This window comes from Scyliorhinus canicula, chromosome 11 (assembly GCF_902713615.1).
Source record: "Scyliorhinus canicula chromosome 11, sScyCan1.1, whole genome shotgun sequence".
NCBI lineage: Eukaryota > Metazoa > Chordata > Chondrichthyes > Carcharhiniformes > Scyliorhinidae > Scyliorhinus > Scyliorhinus canicula.
This window is the reverse complement of record NC_052156.1, coordinates 96,456,023-96,473,608: the sequence shown is the minus strand read 5'-3', so window position 1 is coordinate 96,473,608 and position 17,586 is coordinate 96,456,023. Positions and strand designations below refer to the sequence as shown.

The following is a 17,586-nucleotide window of genomic DNA, read 5'->3' as shown; positions in this document are numbered from 1 at the left end:
TCCCAGTGCTGCTCGCAGTGTCACTCCGAGGGACTTTCCCAGTGTCGCTCGCAGTGTCACGCCGGGGGTCTTTCCCACTGTCACTCGCAGTGTCACGCCGGGGACTTTCCCAGTGTCGCTCGCAGTGTCACGCCGGGGACTTTCCCAGTGTTGCTCGCAGTGTCACTCCGAGGGACTTTCCCAGTCTCGCTCGCAGTGTCACACCGTGTGTCTTTTCCAGTGTCACTCGCAGTGTCACACCGTCGTTCTTTCCCAGTGTCACTCGCAGTGTCACACCGTCGGTCTTTCCCAGTGTCACTCGCAGAGTCACGCCGGGGTCTTTCCCAGTGTCACTCGCAGTGTCACGGCGGGGGTCTTTCCCAGTGTCGCTCGCAGTGTCACACCGGGGGAGTTCCCAGTGTTGTTCGCAGTGTCACACCGTGTGTCTTTCCCAGTGTCACTCGCAGTGTCACGCCGGGGGACTTTCCCAGTGTCGCTCGCAGTGTCACTCCGAGGGACTTTCCCAGTGTCGCTCGCAGTGTCACACCGTGGGTCTTTCCCAATGTTTTTCCATAGTGTCACGCCGGGGGACTTTCCCAGTGTTGCTCGCAGTGTCACGCCGGGGGTCTTTCCCAGTGTTACGCTGAGGGACTTTCCCAGTTTCGCTCACAGTGTCACACCGTGGGTCTTTCCCAATGTTTTTCCACAGTGTCACGCCGGAGTCTTTCCTAGTGTCACTCGCAGTGTTACACCGTGGGTCTTTCCCAATGTTTTTCAACAGTGTCACTCCGAGGGACTTCCCCAGTGTCGCTCGCAGTGTCACACCGGGGGACTTTCCCAGTGTCACTCGCAGTGCCACGCCGGGGGACTTTCCCAGTGTCGCTCGCATTGTCACACCGTGGGTCTTTCCCAGTGTCGCTCGCAGTGTCACACCGGGGGAGTTCCCAGTGTCGCTCGCAGTGTCACTCCGAGGGACTTTCCCAGTGTCGCTCGCAGTGTCACACCGTGGGTCTTTTCCAGTGTCACTCGCAGTGTCACACCGGGGGACTTTCCCAGTGTCGCTCGCAGTGTCACACCGTGGGTCTTTCCCAGTGTCGCTCGCAGTGTCACACCGGGGGTCTTTCCCAGTGTCGCTCGCAGTGTCACACCGTGGGTCTTTCCCAGTGTCACTCGCAGTGTCACGCCGGGGACTTTCCCGGTGTCGCTCGCAATGTCACTCCGAGGGACTTTCCCAGTGTGGCTCGCAGTGTCACACCGTCGGTCTTTCCCAGTGTCACTCGCAGTGTCACGGCGCGGGTATTTCCCAGTGTAGCTCGCAGTGTCACTCCGAGGGACTTTCCCAGTGTCGCTCGCAGTGTCACACCGTGGGTCTTTCCCAGTGTCACTCGCAGTGTCACGGCGGGGGACTTTCCCAGTGTCGCTCGCAGTGTCATGCCGGGGGACTTTCCCAGTGTCGCTCGCAGTGTCACACCGGGGGACTTTCCCAGTGTCGCTCGCAGTGTCACACCAGGGGACTTTCCCTGTGTCGCTCGCAGTGTCACTCCGGGGGACTTTCCCAGTGTCGCCTGCAGTGTCACACCGGGGGTCTTTCCCAGTGTCGACCACAGTGTCACACCGGGGGTCTTTCCCAGTGTCGCTCGCAGTGTCACGCCAGGGGACTTTCCCAGTGTCGCTCGCAGTGTCACACCGGGGGACTTTCCCTGTGTCGCTCGCAGTGTCACGCCAGGGGACTTTCCCAGTGTTGCTCGCAGTGTCACACCGGGGGACTTTCCCAGTGTCGCTCGCAGTGTCACACCGGGGGTCTTTCCCAGTGTCGACCACAGTGTCACGCCCGGGGTCTTTCCCAGTGTCGCTCGCAGTGTCACACCGGGGGTCTTTCCCAGTGTCGACCACAGTGTCACGCCCGGGGTCTTTCCCAGTGTCGTTCGCAGTGTCATGCCGGGGGTCTTTCCCAATGTTTTTCCACAGTGTCACGCCGGAGCCTTTCCCAGTGTCACTCGCAGTGTCACACCGTGGGTCTTTCCCAATGTTTTTCCACAGTGTCACGCCGGAGTCTTTCCCAGTGTCACTCGCAGTGTTACACCGTGGTTCTTTCCCAATGTTTTTCAACAGTGTCACGCCGGGGGACTTTCCCAGTGTCGCTCCAGTTGTCAACAGGGGGAGTCTCCCAAGTGCTGCTCGCAGTGTCACACCAGGGGACTTTCCCAGTGTCGCTCGCAGTGTCACACCGTCGGTCTTTCCCAATGTCACTCGCAGTATCACGCCGGGGGTCTTTCCCACTGTCACTCGCAGTGTCACGGCGCGGGTCTTTCCCAGTGTCACGGCGCGGTCTTTCCCAGTGTCGCTCGCAGTGTCACGCCGAGGGACTTTCCCAGTCTCGCTCGCAGTGTCACACCGTGTGTCTTTTCCAGTGTCACTCGCAGTGTCACACCGTCGTTCTTTCCCAGTGTCACTCGCAGTGTCACGCCGGGGGTCTTTCCCAGTGTCGCTCGCAGTGTCACACCGGGGGAGTTCCCAGTGTCGCTCGCAGTGTCACACCGTCGTTCTTTCCCAGTGTGGCTCGCAGTGTCACACCGTGTGTCTTTCCCAGTGTCACTCGCAGTGTCACACCGTGTGTCTTTTCCAGTGTCACTCGCAGTGTCACACCGTGTGTCTTTCCCAGTGTCACTCGCAGTGTCACACCGTCGTTCTTTCCCAGTGTCACTCGCAGTGTCACGCCGGGGGACTTTCCCAGTGTCGCTCGCAGTGTCACACCGTGGGTCTTTCCCAATGTTTTTCCATAGTGTCACGCCGGGGGTCTTTCCCAGTGTCGCTCGCAGTGTCACACCGGGGGTCTTTCCCAGTGTCGCTCGCAGTGTCACACCGGGGGGTCTTTCCCAATGTTTTTCCATAGTGTCACGCCGGGGGACTTTCCCAGTGTTGCTCGCAGTGTCATGCCGGGGGTCTTTCCCAGTGTTACGCTGAGGGTCTTTCCCAGTGTCGCTCGCAGTGTCACACCGTGGGTCTTTCCCAGTGTTGCTCGCAGTGTCACACCGGGGGACTTTCCCTGTGTCGCTCGCAGTGTCACACCGGGGGACTTTCCCTGTGTCGCTCGCAGTGTCACACCGGGGGACTTTCCCTGTGTCGCTCGCAGTGTCACACCGGGGGACTTTCCCAGTGTCGCTCGCAGTGTCACACCGGGGGACTTTCCCAGTGTCGCTCGCAGTGTCACACCGTGGGTCTTTCCCAGGGTCGCTCGCAGTGTCACACCGGGGGTCTTTCCCAGTGTCGCTCGCAGTGTCACGCCGGGGGTCTTTCACAGTGTCACTCGCAGTGTCACACCGGGGGTCTTTCCCAGTGTCGACCACAGTGTCACACCGGGGGTCTTTCCCAGTGTCGCTCGCAGTGTCACACCGGGGGTCTTTCCCAGTGTCGCTCACAGTGTCACACCGGGGGACTTTCCAGTGTCGACCACAGTGTCACACCGGGGGTCTTTCCCAGTGTCGCTCGCAGTGTCACACCGGGGGTCTTTCCCAGGGTCGCTCGCAGTGTCACGCCGGGGGTCTTTCCCAGTGTCACTCGCAGTGTGACGCCGGAGTCTTTCCCAGTGTCACTCGCAGTGTCACACCGGGGGTCTTTCCCAGTGTCACTCGCAGTGTCACGCCGGGGGACTTTCCCAGTGTCGCTCGCAGTGTCACACCGGGGGACTTTCCCAGTGTCGCTCACAGTGTCACGCCGGGGGACTTTCCCAGTGTCGCTCGCAGTGTCACACCGGGGGACTTTCCCAGTGTCGCTCGCAGTGTCACACCGGGGGTCTTTCCCAGGGTCGCTCGCAGTGTCACGCCGGGGGACTTTCCCAGTGTCGACCACAGTGTCACGCCGGGGGTCTTTCCCAGGGTCGCTCGCAGTGTCACACCGGGGGACTTTCCCAGTGTCGCTCGCAGTGTCACACCGGGGGTCTTTCCCAGTGTCGACCACAGTGTCATACCGGGCGTCTTTCCCAGTGTCACTCGCAGTGTCACGCCGGGGGTCTTTCCCAATGTTTTTCCATAGTGTCACGCTGGGGGACTTTCCCAGTGTTGCTCGCAGTGTCACGGCGCGGTCTTTCCCAGTGTCGCTCACAGTGTCACGTTGGGGGTCTTTCCCAGTGTCACGCCGGGGGACTTTCCCAGTGTCGCTCGCAGTGTCACGCCGAGGGACTTTCCCAGTTTCGCTCACAGTGTCACACCGTGGGTCTTTCCCAATGTTTTTCCACAGTGTCACGCCGGAGTCTTTCCCAGTGTCACTCGCAGTGTTACACCGTGGGTCTTTCCCAATGTTTTTCAACAGTGTCATGCCGGGGGACTTCCCCAGTGTTGCTCGCATTGTCACGCCAGGGGACTTTTTCAGTGTCGCTCACAGTGTCACACCGGGGGAGTTCCCAGTGTCGCTCGCAGTGTCACACCGTCGGTCTTTCCCAATGTCACTCGCAGAGTCACGCCGGGGGTCTTTCCCAGTGTCACTCGCATTGTCACTCCGAGTGACTATCCCAGTGTCGCTCGCAGTGTCACTCCGAGTGACTATCCCAGTGTCGCTCGCAGTGTCACTCCGTGTGTCTTTCCCAGTGTCACTCGCAGTGTCACACCGGGGGACTTTCCCAGTGTCACTCGCAGTGTCACACCGGGGGACTTTCCCAATGTCTCTCGCAGTGTCACACCGGGGGTCTTTCACAGTGTCGCTCACAGAGTCACACCGTGTGTCTTTCCCAGTGTCACTCGCAGTGTCAAGGCGGGGGTCTTTCACAGTGTCGCTCGCAGTGTCACACCGGGGGACTTTCCCAATGTCACTCACAGTATCACACCGGGGGACTTTCCCAATGTCTCTCGCAGTGTCACGCCGGGGGACTTTCCCAATGTCACTCACAGTATCACGCCGGGGGACTTTCCCAGTGTCGCTCGCAGTGTCACGCCGGGGGACTTTCCCAATGTCACTCACAGTATCACGCCGGGGGACTTTCCCAATGTCTCTCGCAGTGTCACACCGGGGGACTTTCCCAATGTCACTCACAGTATCACGCCGGGGGTTTCCCCAGTGTTGCTCGCAGTGTCACACCGGGGGACTTTCCCAGTGTCGCTCGCAGTGTCACGCCGGGGGTCTTTCCCTGTGTCGCTCGCAGTGTCACACCGGGGGTCTTTCCCAGTGTCGCTCGCAGTGTCACACCGGGGGTCTTTCCCAGTGTCGCTCGCAGTGTCACGGCGCGGGACTTTCCCAGTGTCGCTCGCAGTGTCACTCCGAGGGACTTTCCCAGTGTCACTCGCAGTGTCACGGCGCGGGACTTTCCCAGTGTCGCTCGCAGTGTCACTCCGAGGGACTTTCCCAGTGTCGCTCGCAGTGTCACTCCGAGGGACTTTCCCAGTGTCGCTCGCAGTGTCACGCCGGGGGTCTTTCCCTGTGTTGCTCGCAGTGTGACGCCGGAGTCTTTCCCAGTGTTGCTCGCAGTGTCACACCGGGGGTCTTTCCCAGTGTCACTCGCAGTGTCGCGCCGGGGGACTTTCCCAGTGTCGCGCCGGTGGTCTTCCCCAGTGTCGCGCCGGGCGTCTTTCCCAGTATCGACCACAGTGTCACAGCGTGAGTCTTTTGCAGTATCAGCCGCAGTGTCGCACCAAGAATCCCTCCCGGCGTCACTCTGTGTTGTGCTGAGTGTCTTTCCCAGTGTCACCCTTAGTGTCAGGTCAAGGGGTCATTCCCAGTGTCGCTCACAGTGTGACGCCGGGGATTTTTCCCAGCGTTGCTCCCGGTTTCGAGCTGGCCATGTCCCTTACATTACTCGAAGTGTCGCGCCGGCGGTACCTGATGCCCAGCTTGGTGGACCACGTTTCTCAGTGACAAAGCCTGTCTGGAAATGTGTTTCTGGAATTGGGTCCAGTGAATGTGAAGGAACCATGATATGATTTTAATTTAAGATCCTGCTCTATTCCCAATTAGGTTTGGGATGTGACGATGACGGATATCTGTTCAGGAATGACTTTGGACTCTTTCCACGGAGTGGTGTTCGTCGGAGGCTTCAGTTTTGCTGACGTCTTAGGCTCAGCAAAAGGTAGGAACAAAATCCACACGGAAAAATTGAATCATTAGGGAATATATGAACAGGAACATTTATTCAATGGGAAATATAGATAAAGGGATATTTACATGGTGGAGATACAGGAACTGGGATATTTAATCAGTGTATTATGAACTGGAATGTTTAATTAGCGGGGAATAATGTTTTGAAGACTATAAAAACAGTTTGGGATATTTTATCCTGTTCACATTTAACAAACTGATTGTCAGTGCTGCTCTCTGCTTGCCCCATCCATTTATCTTCCTCCTGTTCCATCATCTGCAGGTTGGGCAGCGACAGTACAATTCAATCCTGCTGCCCGTGCCGAGTTTTCCAGGTTCCGTTCCCGGCAAGATACCTTCAGCCTGGGTGTGTGCAACGGGTGCCAGCTTATGGCGCTTCTTGGCTGGGTGGCTTCTGATGTTGGATTGGAAATGTTGAATGGTGAGACCATCTCGAGCTTCACTCGTGTCACATGTATAGCATTAGATGACATAAAATATGTGACGCACCAATCCATTCAACCCAATTTATCAATGTTAGCATTTATATTCCACTAGCATCTTTCTGTCATTGGGAAAATGTTAGAGTCCATTGTAAAGGATGTAATAGGAAAGCATTTTGAAATACACAATATAATTCAAGCATAGTTTGTATGGCTTCATGAAAGGGGTGACTTAATTGAGGTGTACAAAATTATGAGGGGAAGAGATAGAGTGAACAGGATAAAATGCGTTTGATAAGGTTCCCCACGGTAGGCTATTGCAGAAAATAAGGAAGTATGGGATTGAAGGTGATTTAGCGGTTTGGATCAGTAATTGGCTATTGAAAAGGGTTCAGAGGAGATTTACCAGGATGTTGCCTGGTATGGAGGGAAGGTCTTACGAGGAAAGGCTCAGGGACTTGAGGTTGTTTTCGTTAGAGATGAGAAGGCTGAGAGGTGACTTAATAGAGACATTTGAGATAGTCAGAGGGTTAGATAGGGTGGACAGTGAGTCTCTTTCCTCGGATGGTGATGACCAACACGAGGGGACATAGCTTTAAATTGAGGGGTGGTAGATATAGGACAGATGTCAGAGGCAGTTTCTTTACTCAGAGAGTAGTAGGGGTGTGGAACGCCCTGCCTGCAACAGTAGTAGACTCGCCAACTTTAAGGGCATTTAAGTGGTCACTGGATAGACATATGGATGAAAATGGAATAGTGTAGGTCAGATAGGCTTCAGATGGTTTCACAGGTCGGCGCAACATCGAGGGCCGAAGGGTCCGTACTGCGCTGTAATGTTCTATGTAAAATTGTTTCCCTGTGTGGAGAATTCTAGAATGAGGGAACTTTGATTCAAGATAATTGGCAGAAGGTATAGAGGAGACACGAGGAAAAACATTTTATCGCAGAGGGTAGTGGGTGCCTGGAATTCGCTGCCCTAGTCGGTGGTGGATTTGGAGACCCTAATCTTTTAAAAAGTACCCAGGCAGCACGGTGGCGCAGTGGTTAGCACTACTGCCTGACGGCGCCGAGGTCCCAGGTTCGATCCCACCCTGGGTCACTGTCTGTGTCGAGTTTGTACATTCTCCCCATGTTTGCGTGAGTTTCACCCCCACGACCCAAAGCTGTGCAGGGTAGGTGGATTGGCCACGTTAAACTGCCCTTTAATTGGAAAAAATGAATCGGGTACTCTGAATTTATTTTTTTTAAAGTACCTGGATCTGCACCTTAAAGTGCTGTAAGATACAGATCTTTGGACCAGGTGCGAGAAGGTGGGATTAGAAATTACATCTGTGTGTCCATGGGCTGACATGGACAAGATGGGCCAAGGTGGGAATAAGCAGGATAGATAAAGGGGCACCAGTAGCTGCAATATACTTGGATTTCCAAAAGCATTTGATAAGGGACTGCACAAAGCTGCTTAATTAGATTAGCGCTCATGGTGTTGGGGTAGCATGGATAGAGGATTGGTTAATTGACAGAAGACAAGAGTTGGGATAAGAGGGGCATTTTCAGGATGGCAACCTATAACTAGTTGAGTGCCACAGTGATCAGTGCTGGGGCCACAATTATTTACAATATATATGAATGACTTAGACAAGGGAAGTGAATGTAGTCTTGCCAAGTTTGTGGATGACCCAAAAATAGGTGGGAAGGAAAGTGGTGAGGATGGCACAAAGAGTACAGAGAGATATAGACAGCTTAAGTAAATGGGTAAAAGCTTGGCAGATGGAATATGAGGTCGGAAAATGCGAGGTTGTGCATTTTGGTTAGGAAGAATAAAAGAGCTGAATGCTATTTAAATGGAGAAAAACTGCAGTACAGAGGATGTGGGGGTCTTTGTACATAAATCACAAAAAAACTAGCATGCAGGTCCAGGTAACAAGGAATGGAGCATAAAAATGGGGACATCTTGCTCAAACTATACAAGGCACTAGTTAGATGACACCTGGAATACAGTGAACTGTTTTGGTACCCATATCGAGGGAAAGATATACTGGCATTGGAGGCAGTCCAGAGAGGATTCACTAAGTTAGGGCAGCATGGTAGCTCTGGTTAGCACTATTGCTTCACAGCTCCAGCGTCCCAGGTTCGATTGCCGGCTCAAATCATTGTCTATGTGGAGTCTGCATGTTCTCCCTGTGTCTTCGTGGGTTTTCTCTGGGTGCTTCAGTTTCATCCCATAAGGCCCAAAAGACATGCTGTTAGATAATTTGGTAAGAACAAACAAAAGAACAAAGTCCTATACAACTGTAACATGACCTGCCGACTCTTGTACTCAATACCCCGTCCGATGAAGGCAGGCATGCTGTATGCCTTCTTGACCACTCTATCAACCTGCGTTGCCACCTTCAGGGTACAATGGACCTGAACTCCCAGATCTCTCTGCACATCAATTTTCCCCAGGACTCTTCCATTGACCATATAGTCCGCTCGTGAATTAGATCTTCCAAAATGTATCACCTTGCATTTGCCTGGATTGAACTCCATCTGCCATTTCTCTGCCCAACTCTCCAATCTATCTATATTTTGCTGTATTCTCTGACAGTCCTCCTCGCTATCTGCAACTCCACCAATCTTAGTATTATCTGTAAACTTGCTCATCAGACCACTTATATCTTCGTCCAGATCATTAATGTATATCACAAACAACAGTGGTCCGAGCACAGATCCCTGTGGAACACCACTAGTCACCTTTCTCCATTTTGAGACACTCCCTTCCACCACTACTCTCTGTCTCCTGTTGCCCAGCCAGTTCTTTATCCATCTAGCTAGTACACCCTGAACTCCATACGACTTCACTTTTTCCATCAACCTGCCATGGGAAACTTTATCAGATGCTTTACTGAAGTCCATGTATATGACATCTACAGCCCTTCCCCCATAAATTAACTTTGTCGCTTCCTCAAAGAATTCTATTAGGTTTGTAAGACATGACCTTCCCTGCACAAAACCATGCTGCTTATCACTGGTAAGTCTATTTTCTTCCAAATGTGAATAGATCCTATCCCTCAGTATCTTCTCCAACAGTTTGCCTACCACTGACGTCAAACTCGCAGGTCTATAATTCCCTGGATTATCCCTGCTGCCCTTCTTAAACAAAGGGACAACATTAGCAATTCTCCAGTCCTCCGGGACCTCACCCGTGCTCAAGGATGCTGCAAAGATATCTGTTAAGGCCCCAGCTATTTTGATCCTCGCTTCCCTCAGTAACCTGGGATAGATCCCATCCGATCCGGGGGACTTGTCCACCTTAATGCCTTTTAGAATACCCAAAACCTCCCCCTTCCTTATGCCGACACGACCTATAGTATTTAAACATCCATCTCTAGCCTCAACATCCGTCATGTCCCTCTCCTTGGTGAATACCGATGCAAAGTACTCATTAAGAATCTCACTCATTTCCTCTGACTCCACGCATAAATTCCCTCTTTTGTCTTTGAGTGGACCAATCCTTTCTCTAGTTACCCTCTTGCTCCTTCTATATGAATAAAAGGCTTTGGGATTTTCCTTAACCCTGTTAGCCAGAGATATTTCATGTCCCCTTTTAGTCCTCTTTATTGCGCGTTTGAGGTTCGTCCTACTTTCCCGATATTAGGTGAATGGAGCAGTGCTCCGAAAGCTCGTGTTTGAAACAAACCTGTTGGACATTAACCTGGTGTTGTAAGACTTCTTACTGTGCCCACCCCAGTCCAACACCGGCATCTCCATATCTTCGATAATTTGCACATTCTGAATTCTCCCGAATGTACCCGAACAGGCGCCGGAATGAGGAGCTTTTCACAGTAACTTCATTGCAGGGTGAAGTCGATAATTTGCACATTCTGAATTCTCCCGAATGTACCCGAACAGGCGCCGGAATGAGGAGCTTTTCACAGTAACTTCATTGCAGGGTTTAATGTAAGCCTACTTCTGACAATAAAGATTATTATTATTATTATGAAGTTGATCCCAGGAATGTATGCATTTTCTTATAAGGAGAGGCTGCGTAGGTTGGGCCTGGATTCATTGGAGTTTAAAAGATTGAGAGTCGGCCTTATTGCGACATATAGGATTCTCAGGTGGCTTGGTAGATGGTGAGGGGATGTTTCCTCTTGTGGGCAAGGCTAGGACCGGAAAACATAATCTCAGAGTAAGAGGTTGCCCATTTCAGACAGATGAGGAGGAATTTCCTCTCTCAAGGTTGTGAATCTGTGGAATCCTTTATCACAGAGAGCTGTAGAGGCTGGGTCATTAAGTATGTTCAGAGATAGACAGTTTTAATCAGTGAGGCAGTCAAAGGTTATGGGGATAAGGCAGGAAAGTGGAATGAATGGAGGATCAGATCAGTCATGATATCATTGAGTGGCAGGGCAGACCTCATGGGCCGAATGGCCTAATTCTGCTCTTATGGTCTTCTGCCTTTCCTTATTGTACTCCTATCAATTCTCCTGTTGCAGACTGTTCCTTTAAATAGTTATGGAATCTTTTACATTATGCTTTTATGTTCCTTGCAAGATTTCGCTCATACTCTATTTTTCTCCCAAATAATATTTTGCTGAATTCTGAACTGCTCTCGAACCTCAGACTTGCTCCTTTATCCAGTAGCTTTATATGAAAATGAAAATCGCTTATTGTTACAAGTAGGCTTCAATGAAGTTACTGTGAAAAGCCCCTAGTCACCACATTCCGGCGCCCGTTCGGGGAGGGCTGGTACAGGAATTGAACCGTGCTGCTGGCCTGCTTTGGTCTGCTTTAAAAGCCAGCGATTTAGCCCTGTGCTAAACAGCTCCATTTATGACTCCTATTTGGACTTTATACCATCCTAACTTTCTTTTGTTCACTATGGTTGGGCCAGTTTTTCCTGTTGTGTTTTTGTGCATTTGTTCCTTAAATATTAACTATTGCCTATGCACCACAATTAGGTTCCCCAAGCCAATTCACCCCTCACACTTTTCAAATTTCTTTTGTTTAGTTTCAGAACCCTGGTTTCAGATCAGACGACTTCACTTTCCATCCGAATGATAAATTCTACCATGTTATAGTCTCGTCCCCCAGAACCCTACATGAACTTGGGTCTCCAGGGCATAGGGGCTGGTTTAGCTCACTGGGCTAAATTGCTGGCTTTTAAAGCAGGCCAGCAGCACAGTTCGATTCCCGTACCAGCCTCCCCGGACAGGCGCCGGAATGTGGCGACTAGGGGCTTTTCACAGTAACTTCATTGAAGCCTACTCGTGACAATAAGCGAATTTTCATTTTCGTTTTTTTTTTTCATTACCCTGGGTCTTTGGATTATTAACCCACCATCTGCCCTGCCAAGATATTGGTCACAGTCCTTCTGGGTTACAATTTGTCACTGCAGGACATTCCCATCGTCCCCAGAATCAGTTCCAATACCTCAGGAATCTAAATCCCTCCCTCTATACCATCTCTTCAGCCAAACATCCTTTCTGTTCCTGCTCTCTCTCGCTAGCACAGAATCCTCAGATTACGACTTTTAACGTCCTGCTTTTTAATTTATTTCCTAACCCTTTTTCTGTAGGTAGGACCTCATCTCTCTTCCCTATATGGTTTGAACCAATATGAACCACAACCTCTGGCTGCTCACCTTCCCATTGTTCACCCTTCCTCTTCAGAATGTCCTGCAGTGACATTCTTGACCCTGGCTGGCACCAAGGAGGCAATAAAGCCGTCTGCAGTCCCAGTCTGTCTGTTCCCCTTACGATAAAATCTCCTGTTACTGTTGCTCTCTCACTCTTTTTATTTACTCCCCTTGCCTCGTGCAGCTGAGCTACAGAGCAGGCTCTTGCTGCATTCCCATAAGAATCCACAGAAAACCTCTTTAGAGAGGGAAATGAACCCAAGGGCCTCCTGCATGACCTGCTCAGTGCTTTTGCTCTTCTGGTCATCACCCATTCCCTTTGTGCCTGCACACTGTTTACCTGCAGTGTGACTACCTCAGTCAACATGCTATCCATGAAGATCTGACCTTTGCAGATGCTCCAAAGTGAATCCGGTTGCAGCTCCAGTCCTGAAAAGCAGATCTTGAATAGCTGCAGCTGGAGACAATGCCTGCACACGTGATCATCCTGGACACTGAAGGTGTCTTAGAATTTCCACATCACACAGGAGGAGCATTCCACGTGAACAAGTTGCCCTGCCATGACTTTTCCTTAAAGTACTTCCTTTACTTTTACTCCCTGTAGTTTAGGGTATATTAAGGACAGTCGAATTACTCTGCAGGTCCTCCTTACCAAAGCTGTCACTCGTCATTCTGAAGAACAGTAAAAAATGAAAGGATCACCTCCTTCCCTCTTCGACAACCTCCCTCAGTCACCAAACCCGATCTTAGGCACTCTACTGCAGCTCAAAATTTGTCATTTACAGTATATTTCCCCTCTATGTTAGACCTACCAAAATGCATTACCGCACATTTTTCTGGATTAAACTCCATTTGCCATTTCTCTGCCCAAGTCTCCAAGGACACTGACGTAGCTGAGACAATTTAACACTGGCTCTATTGACGCACAGCGAGGCAGTGACCTATCACACCTGCACAAGAAGAGTTTTGTCAACTCTTAGAAATAAAGAAAGTCAGATAGATCTGGGCGTACAGGTCCACAGATCTTTGAAGGTGGCAATACAAGTGGACAAGGTCGTCAAGAAAGCAAATGGAATGCCTGCCTTCACTGGGCAGGGCATTGAGTTTAAAAACTGGCAAGTCATGCTACAGTTGTATAGAACTTTAGTAAGGCTGCACTTGGAATATTGCGCACAATTCTGGTCGCCACACTACCAGAAGGATGTGGAGGCTTTGGTGAGGGTGCAGAGGAGGTTTACCAGGATGTTGCCTGGTCTGGAGGGTGTTAGTTATGTGGAGAGGCTGAATAGACTCGATCTGTTTTCATTCGAAAGACGGAGGTTATGGGTGAACCTGATAGAGGTCTACAAGATTATGAGGGGCATGAATAGAGTGGATGGGCAGGCACTCTTTCCCAAGGTGGAGGGGTCTGTCACCAGGGGGCATAGGTTTAAGGTCCATTGGGCAAAGTTTAGAGGAGACGTGCAAGGCAGGTATTTTACGCAGAGGGTGGCGAGTGCCTGGAGCACGTTGCCAGGAGAGGTTGTGGAAGCAGATACATTAACGGCGTTCAAAAGACATCTTGACAAACACATGGATAGGATGATGTGGAGATGCTGGCGTTGGACTGGGGTGAGCACAGTAATAAGTCTTACAACACCAGGTTAAAGTCCAACAGATTTGTTTCAAACACGAGCTTTCGGAGCGCAGCTCCTTCCTCAGGTGACTATGGATTCTTACTATGGATTCTTACTATGGATAGGATGGGTATAGAGGGATACGGCACAAGGGAGTACTGAATGTTTTGGCCAAGGTTGGCATCATGATCAGTACAGGCTTGGAGGGCTGAAGGGCCTCTTCCTGTGCTATATTGTTTTTGTTCTTTGTCCTCATTTTTTAAACTTTAAAAATTAAAAAGCAGGTTTTGTAGTTGAGTGGCCATTTATTCTCGCCCACCCCCACCCACCTTGTTGCTGTGCAACCTTCTCTTTACTCAGTGCTGCCTTACCCTGCAGCACAGCAAAAGCCAGTCACACCTTAACCTTGGTTTGTAGTCTTTCCTGAGAGACCCCCATTAATCTGCAGTGACATTTAAATCCTTACGCTGGTTCCTGTGAGCACTGAGCTCCAGCCTCCGAGCATCCATCAAAGTGTATGTCACCTTGTAAAACACAACAGAGGATTTAACTTCAATGTGAGGGGCACAATTCCAGTGAGTAGGCATCTGGAGATGCAAATATATGATAATGCTGTGACATTCAGCGATGGGAAATGCAGCCCATCATTGTTGGAGGAGTTGGGGATATGGTGATCGAATATCGTACCTCAAGCCTTCTTTTGCAATCATGCTCACTGTGACCCTGATCCGGAGCAGAAAATCCCACCCAATATTTTTTGCATCCTCTCCAGTCCCCTCTATATCTTTATTTTTCAGCACGGTAGCACAGTGATTAGCACTGTTGCTTCACAGTGCCAGGAACCCGGGTACTATTCCCGGCTTGGGTCACTGTCTCAGCAGTGTCTGCACGTTCTCCCTGTGTCTGCATGCGTTCCTTCGGGTCCGGTTTCCTCCCACAAATCCCGAAAGACGTGCTGTTAGGTGAATTCGACATTCTGAATTCTCCTTCAGTGTACCCGAACAGGTGCCTGAGTGTGGCGACCAGGGGATTTTCACAGTACCTTTGTTGCACTGTTAATGTAAGCCTACTTGTGACACTAAGAACGATTATTATTATTATTATATGGAAACCAGAGAGCTGGTTACAACTATAGCATGATTTCATAGGTTTCAATCCTATCCCGATTGATTTAACCCCTAATGCTTGGTTTGTTGTAAAGTCTCTGTTTACCTGCGTCGCTAATTTCGCTGATCCCATACTCAAGGTTATGTCAGGATACAGGGGTCAGCTGGAGGTCAGGAGTCTTCAGCTCCTGACCCCAGGGCTTTATTGGATGTGTGACTTCGACCAATAACTTTTCCAGATGCTGAAATGCGCCCGGGTGTCGTGCTGACCCACAACAAATCTGGACGTTTTGAGTCTCGCTTTGTCACAGTTACCGTTTTGGAGAGCAGCTCAGTTCTGCTGCAGGGGATGGAGGGCTCGGCACTTGGAATCTGGGTGGCCCATGGAGAAGGTAAGAGACACCACACTCACCCCTCTAACCCTGCTATCATATATGTTTCCTCACGGTCTGGGGCTGACACTGGACAACTGTGACCCAAGAGGGCGGGTGCTGTTCCCCGCAGTGTGGAGTACTCATTCTCTCTCCCATTTCTTTTGCAGGTTACATGCAGTTTGAGTCGGAGACTGTGCTGAGGCAGGTGACTGAGGGAAACCTGGCCCCACTCCGTTACTGCGATGATTCTGGCATCCCGACAGAACGATATCCCCAGAATCCCAATGGATCACCGCTTGGCATTGCTGCTCTCTGCTCTGCTGATGGCCGGCACCTTGCTATGATGCCTCATCCAGAGCGCTGCACCTTGCTCTGGCAGTGGCCCTGGATGCCTCAGGACTGGCAGCAATCTCTGACCGTGTCACCATGGTTACGCATGTTCCAGAACGCTCACCAGTGGTGTTTGCAGAGTCTCTAATCATCTGCATGGACGTCACTGAGAGTCTGTCCTTCCCCCTCGTTCACGCTATCTTTCACCTGAAATCCTCAGAGACTGGGCTCCATCATCCCTCAACAATCAATCTATTCTGAGAAGGATTGAGACCAAAGAATCTCTGACAACCAAGTAGCATATGGGTCCAGAGCCATTCACTTGATTAGTTCCAGTAAAAATATCTCTGAAAATAGAGTGATCTCAGTTTGTACATCTGTCTGTCTCCTTTCTTGGATGCATTTCATATTCACAACGGGAAGACTACACACCAAGTACTCCCAGGACATGTACATACGGGGTTAGATACAGAGTAAATCTCCCTCTACACTGTCCCTGTCATACATTCCCAGGGTAGAAACAGCATGGGGTTAGATACAGAGTGAAGCTCCCTCTACACTGTCCGCATCAAACACTCCCAGGATAGGTACAGTACAGGGTTAGATACAGTGTAAAGCTCCCTCTACACAGGCAGCATGGTAGCATTGTGGATAGCACAATTGCTTCACAGCTCCAGGGTCCCAAGTTCAATTCTGGCTTGGGAGTCTGCACATCCTCCCCGTGTGTGTGTGGGTTTCCTCCCACAGTCCAAAGATGTGTAGTTTAGGTGGATTGACCATGATAAATTGCCCTTAGTGTTGAAATGAAAAACAATGAAAATCGCTTATTGTCATGAGTAGGCTTCAATGCAATTACTGTGAAAAGCCCCTAGTCGCCACATTCCGGCGCCTGTCCGGGGAGGCTGGTACGGGAATCGAACCGTGCTGCTGGCCTGCTTTAAAAGACAGCGATTTAGCCGAGTGAGCTAAACCAGCCCCTGTTGGTGTTGGGTGGGGTTACTGGGTTATGGGGATAGGGTGGAGGTGTGGGCTTGGGTAGGGTGCTCTTTCCATGGGCCGGTGCAGACTCGATGGGCCGAATGGCCTCCTTCTGCACTGTAAATTGTATGAAAAAGTATGAAATACACTGACTCATGAAACACACCCAGGACAGCCCAAACTGGTCCATGCCAACCAAAATGCCCATCTAAGCTAACCCATTTTCCTGCATTTGGCACAGGTCCCTCTAAACCTTTCCTATCCGTTTATCCGTCCAAATGCCTTTTAAATGTCATTGTCCCTGCTTCACCATTTGCTTCTGTAGCTCATTCCACATACCTACCACCCATAGTGTAAAAATGTTGCTCTTCAGGTACCCATTAATTCTTTCCCCACTTAACTTAAACCTATGCCCTCAAGTTCTTGATTTCCCAACCCTGGAAAAAAAGGCATTCACCCTATCCATGCCTCTCATGATCTTATACATCTCTATAAAATCCTACACTCCAAAAAAAAGTCCTTGCCTGTTCAATCTCTATGTCCCCAAGAAAAACGTCCTCGCTTGTCCAAACCTCAACACAATACTCCAGGTGTGGCCTCAACAACTTCCTGTACAACTGCAACATAACCTCCCAAATTCTATACTCAGTGCCCTGATTGATGAAGGCCAGCATGCCAAAAGCCTTCTTCACTGCCCTGTGACTACACCTTTAGAGACAGCACCTGAACTTTTACATCCCTCTGTTCCACGATACTCCCTAAGGTCCTACTCCATTAGTAGTAGTTAGTAGTTTTTTATTTTATTGATTAAAAACTCAAAGATTCTGTATGAAAAAATCCAAACCACTAAAGATAACTTTGAAGGGTAAAGAGGAAAACGCATCTTTGCTACTGACTGGAGACTGTCCAGCACCACCAACAATCGGGTGGGAGCCATGCTGCTGGCCGGGGGGGCGGGGTGCTTCAGCGAGGGCAAGAGGAGCTGCCAGGGGGGACCATCTGGCAGGTCGGGTCCACCAACGGCCGGTGCCATGTAGTACAGAGCGACTGCTGCAGGTTGTCTCTGTGCGCATGCAC

General features: G+C 50.6%; 1 protein-coding gene across 1 annotated transcript in view; it reads left to right on the top strand.

Moving 5' to 3' along the window:
- Window positions 1–15,905, top strand: part of pfas (phosphoribosylformylglycinamidine synthase) — a 308,371-nt gene extending 292,466 nt beyond the window's left edge. The window contains exons 25-28 of the mRNA XM_038812199.1: window positions 5,923–6,034; window positions 6,326–6,484; window positions 15,067–15,219; window positions 15,369–15,905. Coding sequence (XP_038668127.1) covers window positions 5,923–6,034; window positions 6,326–6,484; window positions 15,067–15,219; window positions 15,369–15,679 — 735 coding nt within the window. The 3' untranslated portion in view covers window positions 15,680–15,905. The remainder of the gene's footprint in view (window positions 1–5,922; window positions 6,035–6,325; window positions 6,485–15,066; window positions 15,220–15,368) is intronic.
- Window positions 15,906–17,586: the final 1,681 nt, after the last annotated feature.